We start from the raw sequence: 9,833 nt of genomic DNA on the forward strand, positions 1-9,833 counted from the left end.
GGCTATCGGTATGAAATCGACCAATCGTAACGTTTGAGAACAAGCGCATTAACAAATCACAAAGGCCTGGAATCTATTGCCCTGAGCTTAGCCTCTCAGGCAGTAGGTACTCATACTCACCACCTACTCACAGGCTGGCGTCCCCTGGTAACTCTTCTAACTACAAGTAATATTTGGGTTAGAGAATGTTAATGTTAAGGTTAGTGTCAGATTTGGGGGTTTTGACATTGTTCGGGTCTATAAATCTTTAACGTATGCAGAGAGAAAGCGCTACCCGAGAGACAAACTCAGGGCAATCAACATTATTACAATAGTGGTCTTGCCTGTGATGTGTTTACGGAGCTGAGGCTGACAGGCAGTGTTGTTGGTGTGTGTGTCAGGCCTACTACCTGTAGTTAGCCGTACCAGTGACCACCAAAGACGACAGTGAAGAGTAAAGTAAGACACTTTTCTTGAGTCAGTGTAAATTCTTCATTGAACTTCAACTGGCGAGACTTCCGTGACAACGTTCCTGCTTCTGTAGGGCCTGGTCTTTGTTCAACAAGTTAGCAAACTAACCAAGTGTTAACCGTGAACTTTCCAAACCAAAGTGCGCTAACAATGATAGCTGTCCGACATTGAACTACTCGGATAAAACATTCTTCTTGGGCTATTTAGCTAACATCGTACGGTAAATTTTGACGTGCTTGCTAACTTGCAAACATATTTTTAAGAGTAATAAAAGTGTGGCTAGGGAACAAATGACAGGATGTGCTAGCCTGGTTGTTCATTATGGGTTTGTTTTTGTGCTGAGAAATCTCTGGAGTCAGTGCTGGCACGTCTGAATAGGCTCAGATCCACAAAGCTTGATGCAGCAGAAATAGCTGGACTGACAGACACTGCTGCCTTCAGTATTTTTTTATGTACTATATCTGTGAATGCCAGAGAGTTTTGTCTGTTATTGTTGCTGGTACTTTGACACATGCAGGTTTGTAGTTTGCTCCACACTGGGACAGATACAGACGCAAACTGTAGGCCATGATGGGAATATTCTCTGTGTAGTAAACAAACAAGGTTATTTCAAACCAGCATTATATTGAGGTATGGTTTTACTGTAAGTTCTTTTACCTGTCAAGTAGATCTGTGGACCGGTAATGCATTGAGGCGACAATGGAGACCACAGGCAGTGCCACTGAGGGCGAGCCTCTGAAGAGGGTAGAGGACGGGGCAGAGACAGGAACAGGAACAGCACCATCAGCAACAGAGCTGAAGAAGAAGAGTTGTAAGGAAGTCTTGGGTTTTGCCAAACTGACCCACTGGCGAACCGCAGTCTTCTTCCTCTCCTTGTTCATCTGCCTCACCATAGTGTTTGCCTTCTCCTTCATCATCCCCTGTCCTGTCAGACCACAGTATCTCATTACCTGGAATAGGACTTTCTCTGAAGCAGGTGTGTACAATTGTGCGCTTTTCACAGGTTGGTAGTGTTTTAAATGTGGGACTAACTAATATTCTCTCCTTCTCCGCCACAGCAACCTATGACTTCTTAGCTATTGAAGATGCAAGCAAGGACAAGGTGATGGATGTCATGTTTGTCCTCAGAAACACAGAAGGCAGTCAGAACAATACATGTGCTGATGCAGGTAGGAAGTATTTGAGGACACATTTTTGCTGTCTTTATGGTGGCTCTGTATTATGTTTGTTTTTATGTAATTCAGACACATTCTGTGTGTTTTCCAGGTCTGCCCTCGCCATGTGTGTTTGTGTTAGCAGTGGATGGGACAGATGGAGAGACCCTGTGGGAGCGTCCGCTGGATCCTGAGTTCCACTGGGCCCAGTGTGGTCTGGACAAAGAAACAAGTGGAACCTGGGACTGTCTGCTGTCCCATTCTGACCAACTCACAGCTGTTGACAAATACACTGGTAAGTGACCCATTGCTCTGTCTCATCACATGTATATAGCTCCATGCAGTCATAGCATTAAAAATAACTTTTTCTATATTGAAAGTAAGTCATTTCTATCTTAACATATTAAAAACAACACAGAACACCTTTGTTGTTTTGTCACTTCAGATTTTTTAATTCATTCGTTATTATTTAGACAGACATAAAGAAGTTTAAGCCCCTACATGTATAATTTTTATGTAATTATAGCACATTTCAAATTGTTCTGATGTTATGTATTTTTGTGAAAATGACTGTAGTCTGTTTAACGCTTTCAGCTGCTTTATCGCAGTGTCCCCAGGTTGGTTTTGTCATTACAAGTTAAAGCAAGGATCTAAAGCACTGCGAATATTAAAGAAATGAGTTTCAGTAATAAGAAAGTTGTAAATTCATCTCCCGATGACCCTGAGATGCAGTTAAAAGCTCAGAGAAAAGTTAGTGAGTGGGAGATTATTTTGTCAAACTACTATTCCCAAGGTCAAGAGTGATCTTTCACACTCAAGGAGATCTGTAGTTTGTGTTATAAAATCAGATAAACTTGAGAGCTCTGTTCCTGTGTGTACAGGTGATGTCAGGTGGCAGCAGCCTCAGCCCCCTGGTCTGCACAGCACTGTGCCTGTTCTTAGTGTCCCAGATTTGGATGGGGATAAGATCAGCGATGTGGCTCTGGTGTCATCTGGCAACACACAGGTAAACATCAGTGATATTATTTATTACTGCTATATTTATTTCCTTTCTTTGTATCTTATGGTGTAAGGCTTGAGTCACATTGTATTTTCTTCTATAATGTTCTGCTGTAACAGGACTCAGATATGCAAATAATAAGCAATGCAAGTGAAATCATCTGTTAATGTTGCAGCAAAATAGAATTCACCCAATTTCAATGTCTCTCGTCATATCTATAGACTCAGCTGGTATTCCTCTCAGGTAAGACGGGTGTCCAGATTGGTTCTACGGTGGCTCTTGACTCCACAGAGACAGCCAATCATCTTCTCCATCGCACTACAGAAGGTTCTCACTATGTACTACTACAAAAAGGTTTGTATCTGAAATCAGCTATGACGGTCACAACAGGTTACGGCCCATCTGCAGTCAGACCAGTATTGCCTAATGGAGGAGTGCTGCACTGTCAGAAATTAGAGGCAGTTCAGCTGAGAAAATAACCCAATGTTGTAAAGAAGTTAAAAAGACGTTATCACATATCTGGAAACCAATGGAATTTGACTTAAAACTGTCCTCAGGGTGTGTGCTATATTTGTCAGGAATTGTGCCAATGTAGAAAGAGGTGGCACTTGATCAGAGAGTACTGAGGTGGTCATGGGGGCCTAAACGTAGCAGAATATCACAGTCTTGTGATGTAGTTTTATGTAATACATTCACAAAGTCCTATTTTTATTTTCTATTGGAGTGTTTCTTTAAACACCTCATTTTCATCTTAGTTTTATTTTATACAAAAATTTCTTGCTAAGGACTGTTATATATTATGACAGATTTGGTTTTGGTTTCCCAGTGCTGATACTGCGACAAGGTAGTTCCGATGCAACTGTTGTACATAGATGTATACGCTTGGATGACTATACACTTGATGGCATTAGTGAGTAATCTTGTGCTCTTTCACAGACACTGGTTTGTATGGACTGGCACTGTGGAGGATTGCTGCCAAGGCTAAAGCAGGGATGGAGGTGGGCCTCAAGAAGGATAAACACTGGGAGAAGAATGCCAGTGCAACATCTGGCCTTGTACCCGTCTACGAGTAAGAAGCAGCCTACACTAACCTACTGATTATCACCTCAGCATCACAGATTTCACTTAACAGCTCGTCATCATTGAGACTTGCTAATATTTATTTCTACTTTGTAGGTCTGACTCAGTGAAACAGGTGCTCAGAACAGGAGAGACAGATGATTCACCCAACCTTCTGCTTGTGACTGGGAAGGAGGTGGCATCAGTCGATGGCAAAAATTTGCAGCTACTGTGGAGATTCAATACCAGCTCAGTCCTCAGGTAACCATCCTGTTTGTTTGTTTTTATATTGCACAAATTATATAGAGCTGAAACAATTAGTTGTTAATCGACTAACAGAAAATCAAATGGCTGATCGTTTAAGTTGTTTGGGGGTTTTTTTAAGCAAAAATGCTGGGTTTTGGGGTGTTGGTTGGAGAAAATTATTATTAACCTCTATTTTATAGACAAAATGATTAATTTATTAATTGAGAAAATAATCAACAGATGACTCGATAATGACATTAATAGTTGCAGCCCTATAATGAATATTGCACATACAAATTCAAATTTAATTGGCTATAAAGTCATTTGTTCTTATTCATTCAGTGAGCCCTCCTTTGGGCACTTTAACAAAGACGGGCTACTTGATGTTGTGGTTGAGGAGGACGTTGGCAACTACACAAAGAGGGTAACACTGCTGTGATACTTAAATTTCATTTTCTGTGTCCAGCTTCTCTCATATAGTGATCAATTTGAATCACCACTGTCCGTCTTGTATGTAGGTAATAATCCTTGATGGGAAGTCCGGTGGTGTGCTGTGGGAAGTCAACCTTTTGGCCAGTCCTAACTCACCGAGACCCGCCTCAATACACACTACCAACTCCTTCTCAATCTTCGTGTTTTGGGGCAAGATGCCCTCAGAGACCAACTCATCTGTAAGTACACTGCCTTTATTAAAAGATGCATGTTAACAGATTTCTCACAAACTGCTAATTGGACTCGAATGTTTCCTTCCAGGAATCATTAACTAGTGACCGACGTTCCTACATGCTCCATCCTCTCTATTCTAGAGTTCTCCTTGAGTCAACCAGTTCCATGGAACACATCATAACATTTAAAGGTGCTTTTTGCTCTGAAATTTTTTATGCTCTGACAAAATCACATTATCATTTAACTACAACAACATGTGAATGAGGGGTGGGGGAAAACAAAGGGGTCCACTCTTTGTGTGACTGTATTTGTGTTTTTATCTTAGCCACGCTGCTGGAACGTGGACGCCATGCTGCCTACATCCTGCTGACAGGTCCTGGGACAGAGGGAGCTGAAGGCACTGTGGTCCTCAGCAAGCGGAAGATGAAGCAGGAAGTCCCTAACAGCAATGTACTCCGCATTGGCACCGGCGGAGGTTCAGAGACCAATGAAGACATCAAAGAGGCCTTCAACCGTCTCCGCTTCAGCGAATGGTGAAAGGACAAACTGTAACATGCACAGTACATCCTCAGTGTTCAAACCATTTTGGCACAGCCGGCTGTACGGTGGCTTAACTTGACTCTAAAAACCAAAGTGTGTACACTAGCTATGACTTTCCAACTGCTGACAACCAAAACAAATTCCTTTGTTTAGAGACTTGGATTGACTTGTTTTGACAGGGTTCTTCCATTAATCTTCATGGAACAAACCAAAGAGCTACTGTTCCCTGACAATCACACCGATTGCTGTTCTCCTGCTGATAAATCTACAAACAGGACCTGCCTTGCTGTATTGTTTCTAGCACTTTCATGCATCAATGCAATGCTCTTTTTTTTAATTGCAGAGGCTGGATTATTATTTGGATCTATGCAACTTTATGCCCCACTGGGCTTTAAAGGTAGCAGACTCATGCCACAAGAGGGGGTAGTTCCTGTGTATTTCAAATTATAGTAGCCCTAAAGGAATGGTTACACAATCATAGGGCTGCTTTTCTTTTGGTAAATGTTCTCAGACTGTACAGTAAAACAGACAGACGTACATTGATGTGAGTGATGATTTTGTTATGCATCCTGTTCGTGAAGGTATTGGTAGGGCAGTCTTGTAGTCAGTGGTACTGTTGTTGATAATCAAGATGTGTGTCTGTATTCAATCCAAGATAAGCTGTAACTAGCAATACTCTTTAATGCACACTGACTAAACCTATGAGGCACTTCATGCTGAGTCTCAAAGGTTCTCCATTATGAGTTACTGCTGTGGGTTTACGGCTCCTTATAAAGCTGTTTTTTTTCCTCAGTGATTTAAATAAAGTAAGTAAATAAGTGAAATTAAGGTTCCTGTTTTTGCTGTACATGAATATATTGAACCTGTGGGACAGCTTTTCCTTCTGACTTTATATTTGAATTTGAGCAATATTAAACTATGTTAAAAGAACTGCTTTTGTTTATTTTCAAACATATCTTATAATACAGGGAAAATAGAAAAACCCTGGGGCATCTTTCTTATTGTAGCAACTGGAAGTTATAGCCCAAACTAACTGTTATCTGAAAGCTATATATATATATAGAGAGAGAGAAAAAAAATACAGTATATATACTGTATATATGAGTGTATTTTGTAAATGGAAGTGCCACATACATTTTGTATAGTCTCAAACTTGACAAAACACACTATGAATACTTAATCTATTTATCTATTGAATGCCTTAACATTGACTTAATTTACAATATACGGTCATCTCATTAAAAACGAATTTTGTCATCAAAAACAGTTGGTAATTTATCAAATCTTTTCAAATGTTTGTCTTGTTCGATATTTTATATCAAACACAATGAAATGTAGTCAACTCATATTCAGAAATCAAAATAGTTTGCGTCCTAATCAATAATATAAACGCTATAAACCTTTGTGCTGCCCTCTTGTGTTGTAATGTGGACACTTGTTAGATACATTGCAACAGAATACAGCAGGCATGCGCATTAAAGGCTGAGCCGCATGTCTGGCGTGTGTCCATGGATGTGTTTAATTCAGTCACGTATCACGGAGGCTGTGCCGTACACTTTACTCCCTAAATAACTTGCAGCGCGTCGTTTATGCACCATGACGCACGACAGCTGACGGGCTCCTGCCGTCCTGAATTACCTTGGGGAATGGACAGAAGCTCCCTGTAGGGAAATAACGGGATCATGAAACACGTAGCCCACCGTACCTGACTTTTTTTTTTTTTTTTTTTGAAAACCGAGCATGGCAGAAAAAGCTGCGCGGAGCGCGATGGGAGGCGGAAAGGCGCACAAACTGCACGCGGTAGGGTCATAATGAGGACACTGGTGGACGCATTTGCCACCATCCCATCAATCCCATCATCAATGTGACCAACACAGCCCACTAAACCGTGCACTGTGACAATGCTCCATCAGAGTAGGCTATAACCGCAATAAACACATTAATAAGGACTAGGACTGCGCTCATTTATTCCCGCGGAATACGTTTGATAAGACTCGAACAGTCGCAGCTGCGCCCCACATGAGCTGGCAGCTGTAATTCCTAGACAGAGTTCCTGGTTTGGACAAACTGAGCATTTGCCGGCGTCACGTTATTTCTTCAGCTGAAAAAAAAAAAACGCACTGCTGTCTTTCCCTAATACAACTCCAACAAAACCACCTGAGATAGGCCTACTTTAAATAGGCCTACTTAATGCAAACATCTATTAATGATTAACAAAAATACTGAATGGCACAATACTTCCGCCTTGAGAAGAAAAGTTCACAGCTGTGTGCGAGATATGAAATTAAACACCAAACACCGTCATGCTGCTCCTGTGGTGTCTTGGTTCATCTCAGTTGCCTATCATAAACCGCACATCCCTTAAAGCAGACCTGTGTAGGTCCTCTGGGCCGAGAGACTGCGTGTGCCTGTCATTTCAATGTGACCTGAGTCCGCCATATCGTTATGAAGGGACTGCACGGCTGCAATATTTTCAGACCGGAGCGCGCGCGCGCGTGGGGCTCAAAGTGCTTATCAGAGACCGTCCGGTATAAAAGTCACTTTGAGCTCGAGCCAGCAACTGCTACAAAGGTAACGTTTACTTGCATGTCTCTCTTTTTTCTTTTTTTAAATATTTCTCTTGAGACACACCACATGTAATTTAAAGGCTATGTAGAGCCTACATTATGAGAGAATAGTTATCTTTAAAAAAAAAAAGGCTCAGCTGCCGCGTCTGAAAATGATGACACTAATTTGAGTTGCGCTTGTAGATTTTTTTAATCCATTATCACAAGCTGTACTTTAACTACTTTAACTTTTAATAGCAATTAATCACCTGGTTAAATTAAATAACAAGAAGACTATTAGGCTACCTGTTTGTATGAAAAGGGAAACAGAAAGTGGGTTATGTTAGGAGGAAATGCTTTTAAGGGCTGGTGAACAAGGCTGTTGATAAGCTGTCTGCTCATTTTTTTCAAGTATTTGGTTTTCGTATTTTGGGGGTAAGATTCCTATTATTAGGCGCTAGTTTGATAACCGACCGCCTATGTAGCCTGATCTTTGCTCTGTGAAAGGAGTATTTGATGAAAGCTCTACATTTCTAGAAACATCCTTACAGTGCCGCATGCAGCACCCCTAAATCTCCCCAAAATAAACCTCCGCTGAGCTGTAGTCCGTGATCATCTTCAGCTATAGAGCAGTCCATACACTGTAAAGGTTATCTGCACACCTGGGCTACAGCTATAGGTGCATTTATGTCCTGTTGTCTCCATTTGACACATAATGGGTCTATATGTTTGAAATGAGCTGCAGCTTGGTGACAGAATAAGTTTTTTTCTTTTGCACTCTACAGTTTCCATTGATGATCTTCTCTTGACAGAGGTGAAAATGGCTGAGGACATTCAGACAAAACTTGAGAAATATCGCACCGCTCCCTTTGACGCCAGATTCCCCAACCAGAACCAGACCAGGAACTGCTGGTCCAACTACCTGGGTAAGACATTTCTCACCTTTCTAAATGAAGATAAAATTCTAATTTAACAACCAATTAAAACTATGAAGACAATCTGTGCCATCTAGATATTACAATATAATAAAACGTAAAATATGCCCTTCTCAAAACCTAATACAGCTCACCTAAGGTCTTTAGATGTGTTGACTCCTGACCTCTGGGCTGGAGGTAATCCACTTTGAGATTTCTTGAGGGCCACTGACTTGACCCTTTCCCTTGAAACCCGGATCGAGGCCACAGGCTTTTTAAAATATTCATTGTTGTTGTTATTGTTTCTCTATTAATAGACTACCACCGTTGCCAGAAAGCTCTGGATGCTAAAGGAGTGGACACTGCCCCATGTGACTGGTACAAAAGGGTCTACAAATCACTCTGCCCCTTATCCTGGGTAAATATTTTTTTTCCACATCTCAACTTATTTATGAGAAAAACCACTGTCCACAAAAGACATGGGCAAGCTGAACAGTAACAGAATATATATGGTACTCTCACATGTGGGCTGAGTTTGTTTAGCAGGGGTCAAACAACTTTATAATTCCTTGCATTCCTGTGAGTCTCTGCTCCATCCTGAGAATCAAAACAACGTGAAATGTTTAAGTCCAAAATTAGGCATTGGAGATTCCCCCTTTAAATAATTCTCAGCCCAATAAAACAATGCAGGGAGGTACAGCCTATTTTGAATTAGTTTTTAAGCCAAATCCTAGGGATTATTTCAGATATCATTACCACTTTCCCCCAAATTGACATGCCATTGACAATGACATTTTCCACCAAAGGGTTTCTGTCATTTTCTGAACTTTGTGAATAAAAAAAAAAAGACTGTTCATGTCTCAAAATAAGTTTTCCCCTAAAATGTTGTCCCTTTAGATCCAGAAATGGGATGACCAGAGAGAAGAGGGGACCTTTCCAGGAAAAATCTAAGACTGCCATCTCCAAAGCCGTTGGTCTGCAAAGATCTTTTCAGCTAAATGTTTGTATAAGTGGTGGGAGAACACGTGGCTCCATCACCACCTTTCCACTACTGATGCTCTGTCCTGTAACTGAATGGTCATTCCTTACAAATATTAAATGTACAGCAGATTCTGCATTAAAGTCTCTCAGGATATAATGAAGTAGCTCAGTGGTCCCGTATGTTTTTTCTCTTTACTGTTCATCCCACCACAGAGTTACTAACAGATACTTTGTGTTAATTCAGAACAGTGTGGGGTTAAGTGAGGACATTAAAGTC

The 9,833-nt window shown here is 41.0% G+C and overlaps 2 protein-coding genes across 10 annotated transcripts; both read left to right on the plus strand.

Moving 5' to 3' along the window:
- Positions 1–8: 8 nt before the first annotated feature.
- On the plus strand, positions 9–6,045 carry fam234a (family with sequence similarity 234 member A). Of its 8 annotated transcripts, none has more exons than XM_044179676.1 (12): positions 9–147; positions 1,119–1,426; positions 1,509–1,619; positions 1,717–1,899; positions 2,486–2,610; positions 2,826–2,958; positions 3,541–3,673; positions 3,781–3,924; positions 4,252–4,333; positions 4,428–4,580; positions 4,663–4,765; positions 4,901–6,045. In XM_044179676.1, exons 2-12 carry the CDS (start codon positions 1,150–1,152, stop codon positions 5,110–5,112), a joined length of 1,656 nt encoding a protein of 551 aa, XP_044035611.1. In that variant the 5' UTR covers positions 9–147; positions 1,119–1,149; the 3' UTR covers positions 5,113–6,045. The 8 variants fall into 8 exon arrangements, with proteins under 8 accessions (XP_044035611.1, XP_044035614.1, XP_044035612.1 ...); XM_044179679.1 differs by having other exon boundaries at positions 34–147; positions 1,116–1,426; XM_044179677.1 differs by having other exon boundaries at positions 56–166.
- Positions 6,046–7,528: 1,483 nt separating this feature from the next.
- LOC122868089 (cytochrome c oxidase subunit 6B1) lies at positions 7,529–9,720 on the plus strand. 2 transcript variants are annotated; one of them, XM_044179690.1, is made up of 4 exons: positions 7,529–7,686; positions 8,447–8,587; positions 8,893–8,993; positions 9,473–9,720. In XM_044179690.1, the coding sequence occupies exons 2-4, from the start codon at positions 8,482–8,484 to the stop codon at positions 9,524–9,526; spliced, it is 261 nt and encodes an 86-aa protein (XP_044035625.1). In that variant the 5' UTR covers positions 7,529–7,686; positions 8,447–8,481; the 3' UTR covers positions 9,527–9,720. The 2 variants fall into 2 exon arrangements, with proteins under 2 accessions (XP_044035625.1, XP_044035626.1); XM_044179691.1 differs by having other exon boundaries at positions 8,474–8,587.
- Positions 9,721–9,833: the final 113 nt, after the last annotated feature.

The sequence above is a fragment of the Siniperca chuatsi genome, linkage group LG20 (genome assembly GCF_020085105.1).
Source record: "Siniperca chuatsi isolate FFG_IHB_CAS linkage group LG20, ASM2008510v1, whole genome shotgun sequence".
NCBI classification, from domain to species: Eukaryota; Metazoa; Chordata; class Actinopteri; order Centrarchiformes; family Sinipercidae; genus Siniperca; species Siniperca chuatsi.

Bases quoted from the DNA above. Each gene is read 5' to 3' on its own strand.
- fam234a (XM_044179676.1), top strand. From the start codon at position 1,150: ATGGAGACCACAGGCAGTGCCACTGAGGGCGAGCCTCTGAAGAGGGTA. The intron at 1,620-1,716 runs GTAGGAAGTATT...TGTGTTTTCCAG, and splicing joins CAATACATGTGCTGATGCAG to GTCTGCCCTCGCCATGTGTG. The intron at 2,959-3,540 runs GTTTGTATCTGA...GCTCTTTCACAG, and splicing joins CTATGTACTACTACAAAAAG to ACACTGGTTTGTATGGACTG.
- LOC122868089 (XM_044179690.1), top strand. From the start codon at position 8,482: ATGGCTGAGGACATTCAGACAAAACTTGAGAAATATCGCACCGCTCCC. The intron at 8,588-8,892 runs GTAAGACATTTC...CTCTATTAATAG, and splicing joins CTGCTGGTCCAACTACCTGG to ACTACCACCGTTGCCAGAAA. The intron at 8,994-9,472 runs GTAAATATTTTT...TTGTCCCTTTAG, and splicing joins CACTCTGCCCCTTATCCTGG to ATCCAGAAATGGGATGACCA.